General features: G+C 42.4%; 1 protein-coding gene across 24 annotated transcripts in view; it reads left to right on the top strand.

Annotated features, from left to right (window-relative positions):
- The window catches only part of ACSL6 (acyl-CoA synthetase long chain family member 6), a 70422-nt gene that overhangs the window by 51249 nt on the left and 872 nt on the right, over nt 1–18301 (top strand). For 20 of the 24 annotated variants that reach the window (XM_013995103.3, XM_085014536.1, XM_021084743.2 and 17 more), the window contains 2 exons: nt 465–536; nt 12943–16565. In XM_013995103.3, coding sequence (XP_013850557.1) covers nt 465–536; nt 12943–13080 — 210 coding nt within the window. In that variant the 3' untranslated portion in view covers nt 13081–16565. Of the gene's footprint in view, nt 1–464; nt 968–1900; nt 2792–8475; nt 16566–18301 lie in introns of those variants that run through there. The other 4 variants (XR_014838765.1, XM_085014540.1, XM_085014539.1 and 1 more) reach the window with 4 other exon arrangements.

Raw genomic sequence — 18301 nt, 5'->3', positions numbered from 1 at the left:
AAAGAAAAAGAAAAGGTAGCACAGGTCACCCTGCTGAGAGCATTAGCCCGTGGTGCCTTTCTTTTCACGGCACATAGAAGGTCCTGTGGAAGAGGACCTCTGGGCCCTGGCTCAGCATCGGCCCCTTGATCACATGGTCTATTTCTCAGCAACGGCCATGAGCTCCCACTGGACCCTGGGCTTTTCTGGGGGTGGCAGGGCCCTTGGGACTCACCATGTTGACCAGAGGACCACTTTAAAAAAAGACCTTCAGCCTCCACAGAGTCACCCTCTAGGCTGCCCAGCGCTTACTGGCCTGATGAGAGGTGGCAACTGGCATGCTGACCACCAGTTGGAGGTGTGAAGGGTGCGGGGAACGTTGGTACGACTGCCAGTTGCACCTTCGCTCAAAACTCATTGATGCCTCTATTTCCATTTTGAACTATGTTTTTGCCTTGTAATTTTACCTGTATGGTTCAATTCAGGAGCTGAAGAAAGCCATTTTGGAAGATATGGTGAGGTTAGGAAAAGAAAGCGGACTCCATTCTTTTGAACAGGTAACTGTTACCTTCTCCATCCTTGTTCCTGCCCTTTAGGCAGGGATGAAAATTAAAGAACCCACGATGACCCTGACCTAGATTCCCCACCCTCCTCGTTGTGGCCCGAAGGCAGGCTGTGTCCCAGCAGCCCCCTGAAGGCCTCTTCCAAGCTGACTTGCGTCCTAACTGAAAATAGGTCATATGTCGGGCGAGACTGTGCTCATTGTTCTCATAATCCCAAATGTTCACCAAGCTGAAATATTTCTGTAGCTGCTGCTGGTAGAGCATGTGTTACACGGTGTGTCCCCAGGCTGCCTGCAGTCCTCAAGTCCTGAGCCCTGTCTTGTTATTTTTATGGGGACTGTCTTCTTGGCTGCAGCAGGCAAGCGTACTTGCTGGGACGTCGGAAAGATCGCGCTCCTGGGGCCCATGCTCAGCCAGCCCAGCCTGCCCTCTACAGAGAGGAGGAAACTGCGCTGAGAGAGGACACAGCAGATCTCTAAGATTTTTTTTTGTCTGCAAGGGTGGGGTTCTTTTTGTAACTTCGCTCATACGCACACTTGGTCCTGCTTATACACATCATTTACAATCCTCTTTAGTCAAAACGTCAAAGGGAAAAATTCTTCAAACAAAAGTATTAATATACCGATTTTTAAAAAATTCCCTTGTATGGATTTAATACCATTGTTTTTCATAAAATGTTTCTCCAACAGGGTCCCCAGATATAGCACTAAGAATCTGCAAGGTTTCTGAGCATTTAAAATTTTGTGTGTTCATGTTGATGATAACCTAAAAACAGTTTTAAACCAGTTTCAAGTATAAAACTCTCCCAGAAATTATTTGCAATTAGAAAACCTTTCCACCGTTTAAGACATTAGTTTCTTAGGTTTCGAACTGAGGAACTCTAAACATAGACTCAGGGTTTGAGAGAATGTTTTTCTTTTTAAATAGGTCTTCACATTAATCTAACTTGAGAAACACTGCTTTACCCTCATCTGTCAGCATGTTTTAGGGCACCTAAGGCCTGGATGAATAAATCCCCATGTAAAAAATTATAAAATCTGGGGCATTCAGGCAAGTTATGTTTATCTTTCTGAATGCAAGGTCCATTCTGGCAGAATAATTATTTAGATTTCTAAATTTGCTAGAACTGACTTCATCGCTCTTCCGTTAAGGGGAGCCAGGAGACTGGATCGAGACTGGTCTTGTAGAGCACGGGCTGCAGATGAGTTGTCAGAGACCTAGTTGGTCTGGGCCTCTAAGGTCACTGGGGACCCACTGGAGATCCTGCTGGTACCTTGTGATTCCCAAGGCTTGCACGCCCCCTGCTGGATATGGGCTGCATGGCTGCCTCAGGGCATGGGGAGAATTTTAACAGCTAGATTCCTCCTCTAAAAACTACTACTACTACTACTACTACTCTTTAGATTATGCTTAAGGAAATCTCTAGTTATGTTTCCATTGTTAACCGTTACTCATGTTAGAGCTTTTACTGAGACGAGACTTATTCTCGATTTTCCATATGCCTTATGCTGAGTTTCTGCTCTAATAATCTGCCCTCACCATGGTAACCTCAAATACAGAGAAGACGTGGTCATGTGGCATCCCACAGGCCTGAGTTACATTGCCAAGGCCGTTAGCTCCTCGTTTTCTCTGTTCTCATTCACCGCTTTGTTGGTCTCTTGCACCCTCCCCACCAGTTTGTGCCCTCAACTGACCACAGGCGAGTGGAAACTAGGCCTCATGCCTGAGAAGGGTGTGCTCCCGATTGTGTTCCAAAGTGTGACAAAAAAATTTTTGAGTTAGGAGTTCCTGCTATAGCACAGTGGGTTAAGAATCCTGTGGCAGCAGCTCAGGTTGCTGCAGAGGCACAGGTTTGATCGCTGGGCACAGTGGGTTAAAGGATCTGGCATTGACACATTTGTGGCGTAGGTTGCACCTATGGTTTGGATTCAATCCTTGGCCCAGGAACTTCCTGCAAATGTGGCCGGGGGGCGAGGGGGGGGGGAACCCACCAATCAAGGAGTTCTCTTCGTGGCTTAGCAGCATCCATAAGGATGTGGGTTCAGTCCCTGGCCTTTCTCAGTAGGTTAAGGATCCAGTGTTGCCGTGATCAGTGGTGTAGGTCACAGACGAGGCTCGGATCCCACGTTGCTGTTACTGTGGTGTAGGGCAGCGGCTTCAGCTCCAAATGGACCCCTAGCCTGGGAACCTCCATATGCTACCAGTGTGGCCCTAAAAAGACAAAAAAAAAAAAAAAAAAGACCCAGGGAGTTCCCATCGTGGCGCAGTGGTTAACGAATCCGACTAGGAACCATGAGGTTGCGGGTTCGGTCCCTGCCCTAGCTCAGTGGGTTAACGATCTGGCGTTGCCGTGAGCTGTGGTGTAGGTTGCAGACGCGGCTTGGATCCCGCGTTGCTGGGGCTCTGCGTAGGCCGGTGGCTACAGCTCCGATTCGACCCCTAGCCTGGGAACCTCCATATGCCGCGGGAGCGGCCCAAGAAATAGCAACAACAACAACAAAAAGACAAAAGACAAAAAAAAAAAAAAAAAAAAAAAAAAACTTTAAAAAAAATAAAATAAAATAAAAAAAGACCCAAAAGAAAAAAAAAAGGATCGATTAAGATTTAATGCTAATTTTTTAATCCCTGCCACCCCCCACAGAGATATCTAAGTGCAAGACTTATTCAGTGGGAGCTTTAAGAGTTTAGGGTTAATCTGAATTAAACTTTGAATGAAATGAAAAATTAATGCAATTTAATTTCCAGCAACAGTTCCTAGAACTAAGCCAACCATTATTAATTTATCTATGGAGATCTTTGGAAGATATTTTTCAATGAGTAGAGAGGAAGCTTTTAAAATAACTGTATCAATAATTAAAATATGGAGGTATCTGAGAAATGTTTGAGCACACTTAACTATGACGTAACCATTTTATTGACATTTATATGCCTTATTAGTTTTCAAGGCATATAAATACAAAAGTGAACTTCGAAACTTGATAGAGTTTTCAAATTCTGACTGTGAAGCCCTGGCTAAATATATCTCACTGTATTTCCTGTCATTGAAATGAATCCTTACCTATTCAATTTGTCTTTAAATCAGAAATGAATCAAGCATTTCTGTAATTAATTTAAAAATTTAAAATTTCTCTTGTCCAAAATTAGTCACCCGGTGTATATTACCTATAGGAAATATTGTATGTTAAATTGTTTCACTGGGTAATACCATCGAAAGATTTTAAATACTGTTTTTTCAGAATTACAAAATGTTCTGTGCTTCAGTGTGTTGGCATGAATTGACCCTTTTGAGGCCTTCGACTCCAGTATAATATGTTACAGTATTTTTAAATTAAAAAACAAGAGCTCTAGGAGTTCCCGTCATGGCTCAGCAGTTGATGAACCCAACTAGCATCCAAGAGGACATGGGTTTGCTCCCTGGCCTCGCTCAGTGGTTTAAGGATCCAGTGTTGCCGTGAGCAGTGGTGTAGGACGCAGATGCAGCTCAGATCCAGCATTGCTGTGGCTGTGGTGTAGGCCAGTGGCTACAGCTCCGATTGGATCCCTGGCCTGGGAACTTCCATATGCCGCATGTGCAGCCTAAAAAGACAAAATAAAAACAAAAACAAAAAGAAGATCACTTTTTAGTAACAAGAGTGTAGTTTCAGAAAAGGAGCTGATATTAAGTATCTCCCTCCTAATTTCCTCAGTGAAAACTTTGCTTTTTGCAAACTGAAAGACAAGTTGTATGTTGTGTTAGACATAAAAATTCTTATTCCCCCTCCCTCACAATTCTACAGTTTGGTTTTATTAGAAAATGTGTAATTATTTATAAAAAAATTGAAAATTGACTTTATCATTGGTTTACTTCTGAAAAAAAAATATAGGCTTGGAGCCCACAGTTAAGTTCAGTAAAAAGAATCAACTAAAGAATTGACTGACCCATTTTTTTTTCTCACCTACTGACTAGACTTTCAGTCACTGGAGCAATTTGCATAGGTATTTTCATGGAAGCATTAAATAGAGCCAGGGCTGTAAGTCAGACTGGAGCAGGGACTGGCAGCAGTACCACTCTGATCTGCTCACTAAATGGCCGAAAGATGAGCTGAGTGCCATATTGCTTGGCTTCCCGAAAGGCTGTATTGAATTGTATTTCCACTCCTTGGGCAAACATTATGTTGTAGAGAGCCACATTGAACTGCAGGTGCCCTGTCTATGGCCATATACCCTGAGTGCGCCCGATCTCGTCTGAACTGCAGGTGCCCTAGGCAGCCTTTTAGGCTTGCTCCAGGTAGCTGGTTTGACAGATACTCAAAAATCTACCAGCTGATGCAGTCCTTTCTTCCTGTGATCATAGCATTTTCTTTTACATTCTACTTATCATCTAAATAGCATATGTAAGTCGCCCTGAGAGGTTCATCTTCCTTGTACTGTATTGTTTCAAGCTTCTGCCTGTCACTCTTGGATTTTCAGAGGTGTTCACCCAACTTCCTGTACTGGACATACACTCTTGTCTCACATGCAGTTAGGAACACAGAGGCTCCAAGGATACTATAAAATTCTATCTTGGCATGTGCATCTCCTTTTAAAATTAAATTGTAATTTCTTGTACAGAAGTAGGTGGATAGATTGTTTGCACTTGCCAGAAGCCTTTATGTGATACTGTTTCAGGAAAGAACGTTAAAACATTAAGGATGTGGAGTTCCCATGGTGGCGCAGTGGTTAACGAATCTGACTGGGAACCATATGAGGTTGCAGGTTCGATCCCTGCCCTTGCTCAGTGGGTTAACGATCTGGCGTTGCCGTGAGCTGTGGTGTAGGTCGAACGCAGATGCGGCTCGGATCCCGCGCTGCTGTGGCTCTGGTGTAGGCCAGCGGCTATAGCTGCGATTCGACCCCTAGCCTGGGAACCTCCATATGCCGTAGGAGCGGCCCAAGAAATGGCAAAAAGACAAAAAAATAAATAAATAAAATTAAAAAAAAAAAAAGAGTTTGGTTTAAAAAAAAAAAAAAGTTAAGGATGTGAGCACTGTCAGTTGTTCAGGTTTTCATCTTAGGAGAGTAAACATGGGTTACTAGGTAACTCACTGAACCTAAGATTAAGTTGATTTAGATTTTGTTCATATTCTTCAAGCTAACTAGTTTTGTTTTCAAACACTGATTTCCACACTGAAGTCACAGAACTTAGAGGACATGGTGCCAGTTGAGCATGTTCAAAAAACATAAGAGCTGTGCTACTCTGGTGGGTTTGGGGCTTGAGCCAAGGCTTCCCATCCACCCTCCTTCAAGCCAGCCATCTCACTCATCCCTTGCTCACCTGCCTCCATGCACCTGTGCCTCTCCTCCACCTCATCCCACCCTTACCTATTCCACATCCCACCTTCACGCCCATCTCCTCTTCTACCCGCCCCCCGCCCAGCAGTGGCCACTGCGGAACCCCTCATCCTTAGGGCATGATGGTCTGCAGACGACTCCTTTGGGACTTGTTTCCAGTGAATCTTGGGTCCCTTAGGAAGATTTATTTGGGTGTTCTTTTGCTTTTTGCTTTCTAGGGCCGCACCTGTGGCATATGGAAGTTCCCAGGCTAGGGGTTATATTGGAACTACGGCAGCCAGCCTACACCACAGCCATAGCCACTCCAGATCCAAGCCATGTCTGCAACCTACACTGCAGCTCATGGCAATGCTGGATCCTTAACCCACTGATCAAGGCCGGAGATGGAACCCACATCCTCATGGTTCCTAGTCAGATTCGTTTCCACTGTGCCACAAGAGGAACTCAGTTTATGTTTCATAAAAACAAATTAAGGAAAAAGTATGTTGCTGAGAGTACCAAAAACAGGCCCTATTCCTTATCAAATCCATGCTGCTTTGAATATCAAGAACACCAAGAGAGTTTTCAAACAACACACTTTTTGCAAAAACTGTAACAAATTTTGAAACATTCGATTCAATATCATGCCCCTTTTAGCCAAGACCCTCAGATTTCCACCTATTTATATTGGATCTCCAAATAGAAATCTTTTCAATATATGAAGTCAAGTTGAGGCAGCTATCTCTAGTTTAAACCTCCTTCATGCCCTTCCTGCCACAACATGAATCCCTTAAAATGCTGGGGGGGGCGGGTAGTAGCAAAAGTGAGTCCTTCATTTGAATACATTTCAAAGAGACAAAGATGAATCTGATTTATTAATCACGTACTCATTTGAAAGTTGTCACATTTAAAATATTACAAGCTTGTGTTTTAAAAAGAGCCAATAAATGTTAGAATTTTTCTTAAAAGCTTTTAAAAAAGTTGGAAGTATAGCTGTTTTAGGGTCTTCTTTGTATATTGAGTCTTTGATCTAAAAAAATTGGTGAATGTAATGGAAGCTTTTCTAAGCAAGGAATTCTTTGTCATCTCAAAATACCCACCTGCCAAGAAACTAGGCTGTTAGCCTCAGAGATTTGGAAAACAATCTTTGACATGTGGAATTTTTGCAACTATTTGCATACATTAATTTTTTTCTGAAATCTTTATTATGGTTAAATACGCGTAATGTAAAATTCAGCATTTTAACTATTTTTAAGTGTGCAGCTCCGTGGCATTAGTACTTTCATAATGCTGTGTAACCATCACCACCATCCACCTCTATAATTGATAACTCTTTTCATCTTGTAGAATGAAACTCAGTAGCCATTAAACAGTAATTCCCCACCTCCCCGGCCTCTGTAAACCACCATTTTACTTTCTATCTCTATAAGTTTGACTAAGTACTTCATATAAGTAGAATCATTCAATTTCTGTCTTTTTGTGACTGGCTTATTTCACTTATAACGTCCTCAGAGTTCATCTGTGTTGTAGTATGTGTCAGAATTTCCTTCCTTTATCAAGTAAGTACTATTTCATTGTATGTCTGTGTCACATTTTGCTTATCCATTCATCTGTTGATGGACATTTGGGTTGCTTCCCCATTTTAGCTGTTGGGAATGATGCTGCTAGGAACGTGGATATACAGGGAGTTCCCTTCGTGGCGCAGAGGAAACAATCCAGCTAGTTTCCATGAGGATGCAGGTTCGATCCCTGGCCTTCCTCAGTGGGTTAAGGATCCAGTGTTGCTGTGAGCTGTGATGTAGGTCACAGACGTGGCTCGGATCTGGCAGTGCTGAGGCTGTGGCTGTGGCCAGCAGTGGCTCCAAATCGACCCCTAGCCCAGGAACTTCCAAATGCCATGGATGTGGCTGTAAAAAGCAAAAAAAAAAAAAAAAAAAAAAAAAAGAATGTACAAATATCTCTTTGAGATCCTGCTTTCAATTCCTTGGGGGTATATGGGTATATATATACTCAGAAGTGGAATTGCTGGATCATGTGGTAGTTCTATTTTTAATTTCTGGAGGCACTGCCATACTGTTTTCCACAGCAGCTGTACTGTTTTACATTCTCACCAACAGGGCACAAGTGTTGCCAGTTCTCCGTGTCCTCCCCACTGCTTGCTATTGTCTGCTTCTTGGATAATAGTCCTCCTGATGGGTGTGAGGTGGTACATACATTGATTTTCGAAATAAGTCATTTCCCGATTGTATCCATTGATTTTAATTAGCAGTTCTTCTGTAACAGTAGCATCTGACGCAGTGACCTGTCACTCTAGTTCTCTTGACTTTTGTAACCCACACTCCAGTTGCCTTCTACTCCTCAAGACATTCTTCTGTCTCAAGCTCAGGCTGAAGCTCTGTCCTACATACTAATACTAATACATCCAGTGCCCAGCCCATACCCCCTTGGATGTCTAGAAGCATTTCACACTTAACCAAATACTTGATCTTCCCACCTCCAAAGAATCTTTCTGCCCCTCCTATAGTTTTTTTGCCCAAACCAAAACCTAGAGCCATTCTCATTATCTTTCTCTGTCTCTCTCTCTCTCTGTTTTTTTTTTTTTGTTTTGTTTTTTTGTTTTTTTTTTTGGTCTTTGTCTTTTTAGGGCTGGACCCATGGCACATGGAGGTTCCCAGGCTAGTGGTCAAATCAGAGCTATAGCTGCCGCCCTACCACCACAGCCACAGCAACACAGGATCTGAGCCGCATCTGTGACCTACACCACAGCTCATGGCAACACCAGATCTTTAACCCACCGAGAAAGGCCAGGGCTCAAACCCAAGTCCTCATGAATGCTAGTCGGGTACATTAACCATTGAGCCACAACGGAAACTCCTCTCTCTTTTTTTTTAACCACTTACCCAAACCAATCATAAGTCCTCTCCTTTCCACCCCCCAAATCTCCTTGCATCTCCACAGCCATCTTTATAGCCCAGATCACCATCAGTCTTGTCTCTTGGCTGCTTTTCCAGCTTCCAGGTTTACCTCATATCAGCCCCCCCCCCCTCTTTTTTTTCCTTTTTGGCTTCACCCACGACATGCTGAAGTTCCTGGGCCAGTGACCGAACCCACGCCACTGCAGTGACCTGAGCCACAGCAGTGATAATGCTGGATCCCCAACCCGCTGAGCCGCATAGGAATTCCTCACATCAATCCACTTGTGATCGACTATCCTTTCCAAAGAGGCGTTCTAGCACTGGCTCTCAATGATTAAAAATCGTTTAAAGAATTATGTCCAAAATATCTCCCTTGGCATATTGACCCTTTTTAGTTTCGCCCCAGCCTGTCTCTCCAGCCCCATCTCTTTCTTCTTTATTTGTACCCCAGGCTTCAGTGGATCCTCGTATTCCCCCGTGTGTCTTGGCCTGTGTTGCCTCTGCCTAGAGCACTCTCCTCTCTCCAGACCATTTAACAGCTGCTCTCCCTTCCCCTTGCTATCTTGTCTGACCAAAGCCTAGTTGCCCCTCAGAGTTCGGTTTAGGGATCCCTTTTCAATGCGTCTTGCCCCAGACTGGGTTGGGTACTCTCAGAAAGGTGTTCGGCTCTGACAGAGCTGCATGTCTTAATCACATAGGGTGGGGTGTGTGCGTGTGCACGTGCACGCGCCCCAGTGTTTTCTCACATAAAAAGTCCAGAGACCGGCATCCAAGGCAGGTACAGGTCCTCAGGCTTTACCTGTCTTTCTATTCCCCCTTCTTAGTGTGTTGGTTTATCACCTCTGGTCCCAAGGTGGCTGCTGCAGCTTTGAACATTGTCCCTATTCAGGGAAGGAACAAAAGGAGAATGGGTAGAAATAGGTATGTCTAAACCTTTTATTAGGAAAGCCAAGTCTTGTCTTTCCTCCCTAGCCAAAGCTGGATCTCATGACTACTCCTTAGCCACAACGGAGGCTGAGAAATCGGAGAATAGGGTTGTAATAGTTTACCTAGACTATTTTGGCCCCCAACAGAGTCTGGGTTTGATTAGCACAGAAAAAGCAGGGAGTGGATGCTGGGAAAGCAACTGACAGCTGCTTGTCCCTATAGTGGCAGTGTCTTACTGCAGCATCTCTAATTAGATTGTGAGCTCTGTGTGGGCAGAGATTGTGTCTTCTTCTTTGTGTCCCTGGTACCTTAACATTATACCTGACACTTTGTAAGTTAAGCAAAACAACAAATGAAAGTATATGTGTAGGCGTTCCTGTTGTGGCTCAGCAGGTCAGGAGCCCGACATAATATCCGTGAGGATGCAGGTTCAATCCCTGGCCTTGCTTAGTGGGTTAAGGATCCAGTGTTGCTGCAAGCCGTGGTGTAGGTTGCAGATGTGGCTCAGATCCCATGTTGCAGTAGCTATAGTTCCGATTAGACCCCTAACCCGGGAACTTCCATGTGCCACAGGGGTGGCACAAAAAAGAAAAAGAAAGAATGTGTGTATGTAGCACATATATTTTGGGTTTTTTTTAAATTACTCAATGAATTTTACTACATTTATAGTTGTACAGTGATCATCACAACCAAATTTTAGAGCATTTCCATCCTAAACCCCCAGCACCTCCCCCCACCCCCCAACCTGTCTCATTTGGAAACCACAAGTTTTTCAAAGTCTGTGAGTCAGTATCTGTTCTGCAAAGAAGTTCATTTGTGTCCTTTTTTTTAGATTCCACATGTAAGTGATAATAGCATTTGGTGTTGGTGTCTCACCGTCTGACTGACCTCACTTGGCATGATAATTTCTAGGTCCATCCATGTTGCTGCAAACGCCGTTGTTTCTTTCCTTTTAATGGCTGAGTAATATTCCATTGTGTATATGTACCACATCTTACTGATCCACTTCTCTGTCGATGGGCATTTAGGTTGTTTCCATGTCTTGGCTATTGTATATAGTGTTGCATGAGCATTGTAGTACATGTATCTTTTGGAGTCATGGTTTTCTCTGGATAGATGCCCAGGAGTGGATTGCTGGATCAAATGGTAATTCTATTTTTAGTTTTCTAAGGAACCTCCGTACTGTTTTCCACAGTGTTTGTACCAATTTACACTCCCACCAACAGTGTAATAGGATTCCCTTTTCTCCCCACCTTCTCCAGCATTTATTGTTTGTAGACTTTTTGATGATGGCCATTCTGGCCGGTGTAAGGTGTTACCTCATAGTGGTTTTGAGTAACACATATATTTTGAATTAATTTTTAAAGTCTGTATATAGCAATTCATTAGCTATTTAACTGTATGGATTGTGTGGATCTCTTATAACAACAAAATCATTGACTTTAGCCCCAGCTGTCAGTCAGCATACAATTTCTTAGAGACACTGTCACTCCAGGATTCAGCTTAAGCCCAGATCATGAAATTCTCATTGAGAAGTTTTCTCTGTGGCTCAGCGGAAATGAATCTGACTAGCATCCATGAGGACGCAGGTTTGATCCCTGGCCTTGCTCCGTGGGTTAAGGATCCGGCATTGCCATGAGCTATGGTGTAGGTCGCAGACGCAGCTCGGATCCTGCGGTGCTGTGGTTGTGGTGTAGGCTGGCAGCTTACAGCTCCAATTCGACCCCCTAGCCTGGGAACCTCCATATGCTGCGGGTGCAGCCCTAAAAAGACAAACAAACAAATAAATAAAAGTCTCATTGAACTCATAGTGACCCTTTCAGCTGGAATCCCACGTGGGAGGAGCCTGCCCAGGCCTTCCCAGATTATTTCATCTATCTATCCTCTCCCCATTCAGCCTTGCAAAGAGACTTTGCATGAGGAGGCCTGGGATCTGCCTCATGGAAATAGGCGATGTGCACACTAAATCTGATCCCACCATTCCTCCTTCCAATAAAATTCTCTGGCAGAACTTTTTTGTTTGTTTGCTCTTTAGGGCCACACCCACGGCATATGGAAGTTCCCAGGCTAGGAATGGAATCAGAGCTTCAGCTGCTGGTCTGTGCCACAGCCACAGCGATGCCAGATCCGAGCCACGTCTGTGACCCACACCACGGCTCCTGGCAACGCTGGATCCACGACACACTGAGTAGGGCCAGGGATAGAACCTCCGTCGTCATGGAAACGAGTTGGGTTTGTTTCTGCTGCGCCACACCGGAAACTCCGAACTTTTTATCTTTTTAACGTAGACACATCATGTCCCTCCTAGACTTTATATTCCTCCCGTGAATGGCACCACTACCCATGCGGCCCTCCGAGTCAGAAACCGGGGAGCCGGCCATGCTGCCTCCTCCTTTACTATGTCCGGCCCCTTTGTCTCTGAATTGCCCTTAGAACTGCCCAGTTTCTCTGACTCCAGGCTCTCAGTGCAGGCCCTTATCCTCTTCTCTCCCATGGATGGGTCACGTCCTTCTCACTGGTTTCCCTGTTTCCAGCCCTCACGTTCTTAAAACCCATTTTCACATTTCTCCTGAAGAGGTCTGTAGGAAACGTGTACTCAGCCCTGTCATTGCCCTGCCTGCAAGAGCTTCAGTGCCTTCCGCCTCACTCCTCTGTAGACCCTCCCACCTCCCCCTTCAGCTTCCCCTCTCACCCTCTGGGCCTCCTGCCTTAGGGACCTGCACCGGAAACCACTTGGATCTCCTTTTTCACACCCGGCCATCTATCCCCTCCTGGACTTTTGTTCTTGGGTGGCCTCTGCCTAGGGTACCCTTCTCCCTCCTTTGCTGGCTAATTCTTATGCGTTCTCTAACACTCACCTGATTGCAGAAGGCTTCCTTGACTGCCCCTCCCTCTCCCGTGCTGTCACCGAGTCACACGCCCTTCATCCTGTGTGTACCGTGTGACCTGATAATTTGCCTGGTGGGTCCGCCCCACTGGATGGCAGTGTGACCTCCCGGAGAGCAGAGGCCTGATGGTGCCTCCTTGTGTCCTCAGCGTAAACACCCAAGTCACTTCCGTGGACGGGCCAAATGGAGGAGTCGGAAAAGGGTGACTTCCAGACATGCCAGCTAGGCTGAACTGTGATTAAGATAACTCTGACTTTCAAATAGGCACAGTGTTTTGATGTCGGTGTTTCTGTTCCCTTCTGCCTGTCTGCTTTTATCATGTATGCTACGAATGCCGTGTTATATTCCTGATAAAAGATGTGTTCTGCATTTGGTTTTTAGGTTAAAGCCATTTACATCCACTCTGACATGTTCTCAGTTCAAAATGGCTTGCTGACACCAACACTAAAGGCTAAGAGACCTGAGCTGAGAGAGTACTTCAAAAAACAAATAGAAGAGCTTTATTCAATCTCCATGTGACCTTCAAGAAAAGTTCTTTTCAGTATAATGGACAATGTAGCAATATTATAGCTATTCTTGAAAGTAATGAGTTCAGAATGACCGGGCAGAAAATGAAAAGCACGTGACCTTATGACTGAGCCTTTTCCTGTCCCAAGAGATCTTTAACCATATTTTCTCTCTCATCACCGAGTACACTTTATTTTTATTACAATGATATTGTAGCAAGCTGCTAAAAATATCACAAATGGCATTGTAAAAATCAAGACTTTTCTCAAGAACTGTGTACCACTAAAAGTAATATATTCTCAATGTTCACAGAACTTCTATTAAACATAAAGGAGAAACATAACTGATATATTGTACTTAATTATTTGTGGACTAGTAACCAGATACAGCAAATATCTAGGCAATGTGGACTACCTCATTCAGTAACTGATGGTCAAAAATCACAATTAAATCAGACTTAAAAAATTAAAACGAATACAGGAGCATGCTGAAACAAACCATAACTCACATTCTGCCTAACTCCAGATTCTTTAAACATAACAGTCCTTATTGATGTGAAGATTTTTTTCGCCAGTTTTACTTTTATTTATGAAGAATGCAAATTCAAATATTCTTAAATCATGTTATATTTGCATAACATTTTACAAAGATCTTTCAATACATTTTCTTGTTTATTAAGCTTATTAAAATATTAAGAAACTACCTAGAAAATTTTAATGTACAATGACTTCAAGGATGTGTGTATTCATGGATGTCTTACCACATGAATTATAAAAGATGTCTGTTGACTCTACAGTGAATGGATCTTTGGGGAAGACTTGGGAGAAGAAACCCAGAATTATTTCTCAGGGTGGGCAGTAAGTACCTATGTTCCTTGCTGGGTTCTTCCAGTCTTCCCTTCTCAGCATGTCCATGCCAGGGCTGGGAAACCCAATATGCCAGTAATTCTGAACAGTTTCACTTTCTTCCAGTAAGACTGTCCAGGCAGGATGTAAAGAAGAGGGGTATTATTTCCAAATAAAATTTTCTAGCAACCTAAGTTTGAAGAACCTCTTCAAAATACTGGAAAACTTAAGTCCATCATAGACAGGTATCTCCTTAGGGAACGATTCCATTCAAAGCACCTCTAAATACCGCTAAGCTTTCCCATGAAAACCTCCTCTCTTGCGTTATATGTTGCATTTTGCACCTGGGTGCCTACAGCGACATGTCATTAAAGCCCAGCATGGACAGCAGTTAGGTTCCAAGCTATGGACTGTGCATCTGCAGAAGAAACTATCCCTAGGAAGGCAAGAGAGACAGGACTCTGAAAGCAGAGACGGGGGCAGTATTCACAGTCTAGACGCTCCTTTGCCCTAGTGCAAATCCAAACTGTAAATAATTGCTGTCAGAAACACAGTCTCACTAGATGAATCTGCAGCGGTGATTATCCATTTATCTTTCAGTTTTCGCAAAAGTGCGGCACAGCTTCATTTGATGTATTTATGTAATCTTTCACGTTTGCTGCATTCTCTCTGCCCTACTACTTGCACTTACAGATTTGACTTTTAGCAAATGACCTAATTCGACACATATTAAATTTTAAAGGCATTTCTAAATAAATACTAAAGTGTCCAAGGCCATATCTGTATACCATTGAATTTTATATTTAATATACATTTGACTAATTAGAAGAGAAAATCATCACCTAAATTGGATATTCATCTATTTTAAAGGCAAGTAGCTTCACATCTTGAAGAAAGTGAAGCTTTGCAAGGACAATCTTCCCATTGTCCTTCCACTCAACTAAATTTCATATTTTCTTTGTTTCCAAAGGATTTTAGACAATGTAATGGAAGCAAGTAATTTAAAGTTTATTTTGATTCTATTTTACCTCAAAATAGTTAGAGATAACTGATTATGGATTACATAAGCTTTCTTCTTTTTCTCACTTTAAAGTTGTTATGTTTCTCCTTAGCCTTCCTGATCTGCGTGAAAATTATCGCACTTGGGCATATAAAAATAGATTCCTGCTGAGAAAAGCAGCGGACCCTAAATATATTGCATGTGTGTTTTCCTCTGTTTAACTCCACCGAATTTTTTTAATAAAGGAAAAATGAAACTATGTGTTAACAGTAAAATCCTTCTTGCTTCAGATTTCCCAACTTTGAGGGGAAAAAGTTTGTATTTCTCTTTAACCAATAGCGAAAAAGTCTAAGTACTTAAGACACTTGGCATTCATAGTGGACATCAGATTGATTTAAGTTAGGAGGTGTAACAGATCAGTTACTTAAGCATAAACATGTTCTTAAATGTTTGGCATTTTATCTTTCTCTTTCAGATGTGTTACTGGTTCTCACATTTTACAGACTAATCATGTTGTGTATAAAGATATAAAATAGAATATACACCATTTTTTTTTCTTTTTGCCATAAAGGACATCTTTGTATTGCATTGCAGTTCTCCTCCAGGGGAGAGCAGAGATTGACCAGGTGTGGTGTGTAGGCCTAGCTTCATATCTTAGAAACTCAGGAACTCCGGAGTCTAAGGAATAAATATACCCACTCTCCCTCACGTGAACCAGTTAACCTTTCATTCTAAATTTAAGTAAAACTGCAAGCATGAGAAAAAATAGAATTTTTCACTGCAGTTTTTATAGTCAGGTAATGTGTTAGCAGCTGGAAGTTAACACATAATTTGGTTGTATTACCCATCAAAGAACTTTTCATCTTTTATTTTTTCTGCAGTAAGGGAAACAAATTATTCTCTATTTTCCAAATGTATAAAGCACAAACATGATATTGTTACTTAGAATACAAGATACTATGAAATGAATGTGAAGAATGGAAAAATGTATTTTTGCATGAAAACAGACCACTTATAAACTTGCTTCATATCTCAGGAAAAAAGGAGAATGATATATAAAATTGATAAACTATATGTCAAGTTAAGTTGCTGTATTTTCCTGCCTGTCTTTATTTTAAGGAAGCATATACATGAAAAGAAAAAAAGATCTTCATAGTTCCTGAATTTTCTCTCAAGTATGCTGCACAGTCCTTTCTGTGAATCTACAGTTAACCCCAGTAAGAATGGAATTAGCATTCCAGTGAGGACAAGCCCTAATGAGAAACTTTTCAGTTAAAGCACATGAATGGTTATAACCCAGAGGCAATAGATAAATACTACCTGGAACACAAGCATTTCTAAACTTGGTCCCAAACAAAAGGTTTTCATGAGGCGACCATGGCTTTTAAACATTCATTTGACTGATTATTTTTATTTTCCTTGTTAAATCATTGCAACAGTTGCATGGGGGGAAATGGATATTTTTGGAAGAATTTGCTTATTCTATTTTCAATTTTTAAAAATTGAGATTAAAAAATTACCTTTTAAATATGCATTAAAGTATATTAGCTATAATTATATTTTAGTTGCTTTGTTATAATAGCATGCATATCAAATACAAAATGCACTTATGAAAAATTTTGTAAAAAATAAAGATTTTTTTGTTTCTCAAAGTTGCTTATAATTACTATTTTATATATTTATTTAGCATAATCCCCTGATGTTAGTGTATTTGGCAATCATCAATCATGGTACTGTAGTAAATAAATATGGTATAAAGCTGTGTCACTAGTTAGCATACTCTGCATCAGGGTCCCCAAAGACGTGTGAACCCCCCAGAGAAGCTATCCTTTGCTTTACATATTTGCTGTTACCAACTGTGTCCTGGATTTAAATGTGTCCTAGATTTAATTCGTTTTTATGTTTTTAAAAGTGCAAATAACTATTCAGATTTTCCCTCATGATGGCCCTTAAACAGTATTTGCATGATGCCTTTGATTCATACACATTTAACGGGTACACTTTCTTAAAATGGCACATTCTGCCGTAAGTTATGCAGATTCTGCCTTCTCCATATATCTGCTGCCATCTGCTTCTTTCTATTTTCACAGCTTTTGGTGTAGTTGGGGCCACTCTCATCTCTTGTCTGGAATATTACAGTGCTTTTTAAATTTGTCTTCCTGTTTCCAGCCTAGCTTTCCAGTTTCACCATCCACATTTCAGTCAGGGGGATCTTTCGAAATTGAAAATCTGGTCACGCCACTCTCCTGCTTAATATTCCTTTGCTGACATCCCATAGTTTCCAGGATAAAGTTCAGACTCCCTGGTTCAGCATACAAGGCCCAGCATCTCTTTTCTGGCTCTTCTTCCGAAGAGCCTTGACTCCAGTCATACCAGCTGCTTTTTGGAGTGACCTAAAAGCACCATGCTCCAATGTGCTTCCACGCAGCATGTACAGTCAGTCCCCTGCTCCTTTAGCACCCTTTCCTCTAATCTCCCTAATTCCTGCACATGGTCACATGGTTGATTGTCCCTCTGCCTCACTCCCACTCAGACTGTGAGTTGTGTGAGGTTGTAGCCCCAGTGCAGAAAGTCTGGCCCGTAACAGGTGCTCAAGAAATGTCCATGGAGTGAATGAAAGACCATTGGCCCTTTTTCATATGTTGCACAGCATTAAGACTGCAATACCCAAAGATACTTTCATCTATCACTTTTTTCCAAGCTGATTTTTCAGTCGGACCCCAAAGCCTGTGGATGGTACCACAAATGAAGCTGCTTGGGGCTGGGGAGGGGTGGGTCACTGGATGAGAAAATAGCATTCAGAAAAATTTCCTCTGGGCTCCAGGGAATCCTAAACCCACGAACTGGCTGTTTCCCCAAAAGCTTTCTTTGGAAATCTATTTAAAATTTGGAGTTTATTTTCCCATGCAAGTTAGCATCTCCACAACTGTTCCAAATCTAGTCAAACCCATCACATGACTGAACTGAAACACAGAAAGCAGAATTCCAAGTGTAGATATGGAAGCAGTACAACAGGGAAATGGAAGATGTTCAATTCAACTCTCATGGCTGAATGCACTGGCATTTATGTATTTGGGGACAGAGTGGGAGGAAGATAGACAAATGAGTTGAGATATCTCTGCCCCACCTCGCCCTTATGTAGGGGATTCATTTCCTTCCTGTTTTATAGGATGGCTAGGTGAAGCTTTAAATCAACCAAGTCTGTTTATAGTTCCTTTCCCTCCCTTTGCTATTTAAGGCTTCAAGCTTTTTTCTTTCCTCCCCCTATGCCTTTCCCAGCCATGTGTTAGGAGGAATGGGAACATGGCAAGCACGTTAACCTAATGCAGGAGATCCATGGCACCCACCTATGCCAACTACCTGTCATAGGCCTCCTGGGCTTATTAAT

Source organism: Sus scrofa, chromosome 2 (genome assembly GCF_054392235.1).
Source record: "Sus scrofa isolate SSC_HxYL_T2T_F1_AM1 chromosome 2, Sscrofa_HxYL_maternal_Yorkshire_Landrace_v2.0, whole genome shotgun sequence".
Classification (NCBI taxonomy): Eukaryota; Metazoa; Chordata; class Mammalia; order Artiodactyla; family Suidae; genus Sus; species Sus scrofa.
This window is presented reverse-complemented; position numbering and strand designations above follow the sequence as displayed.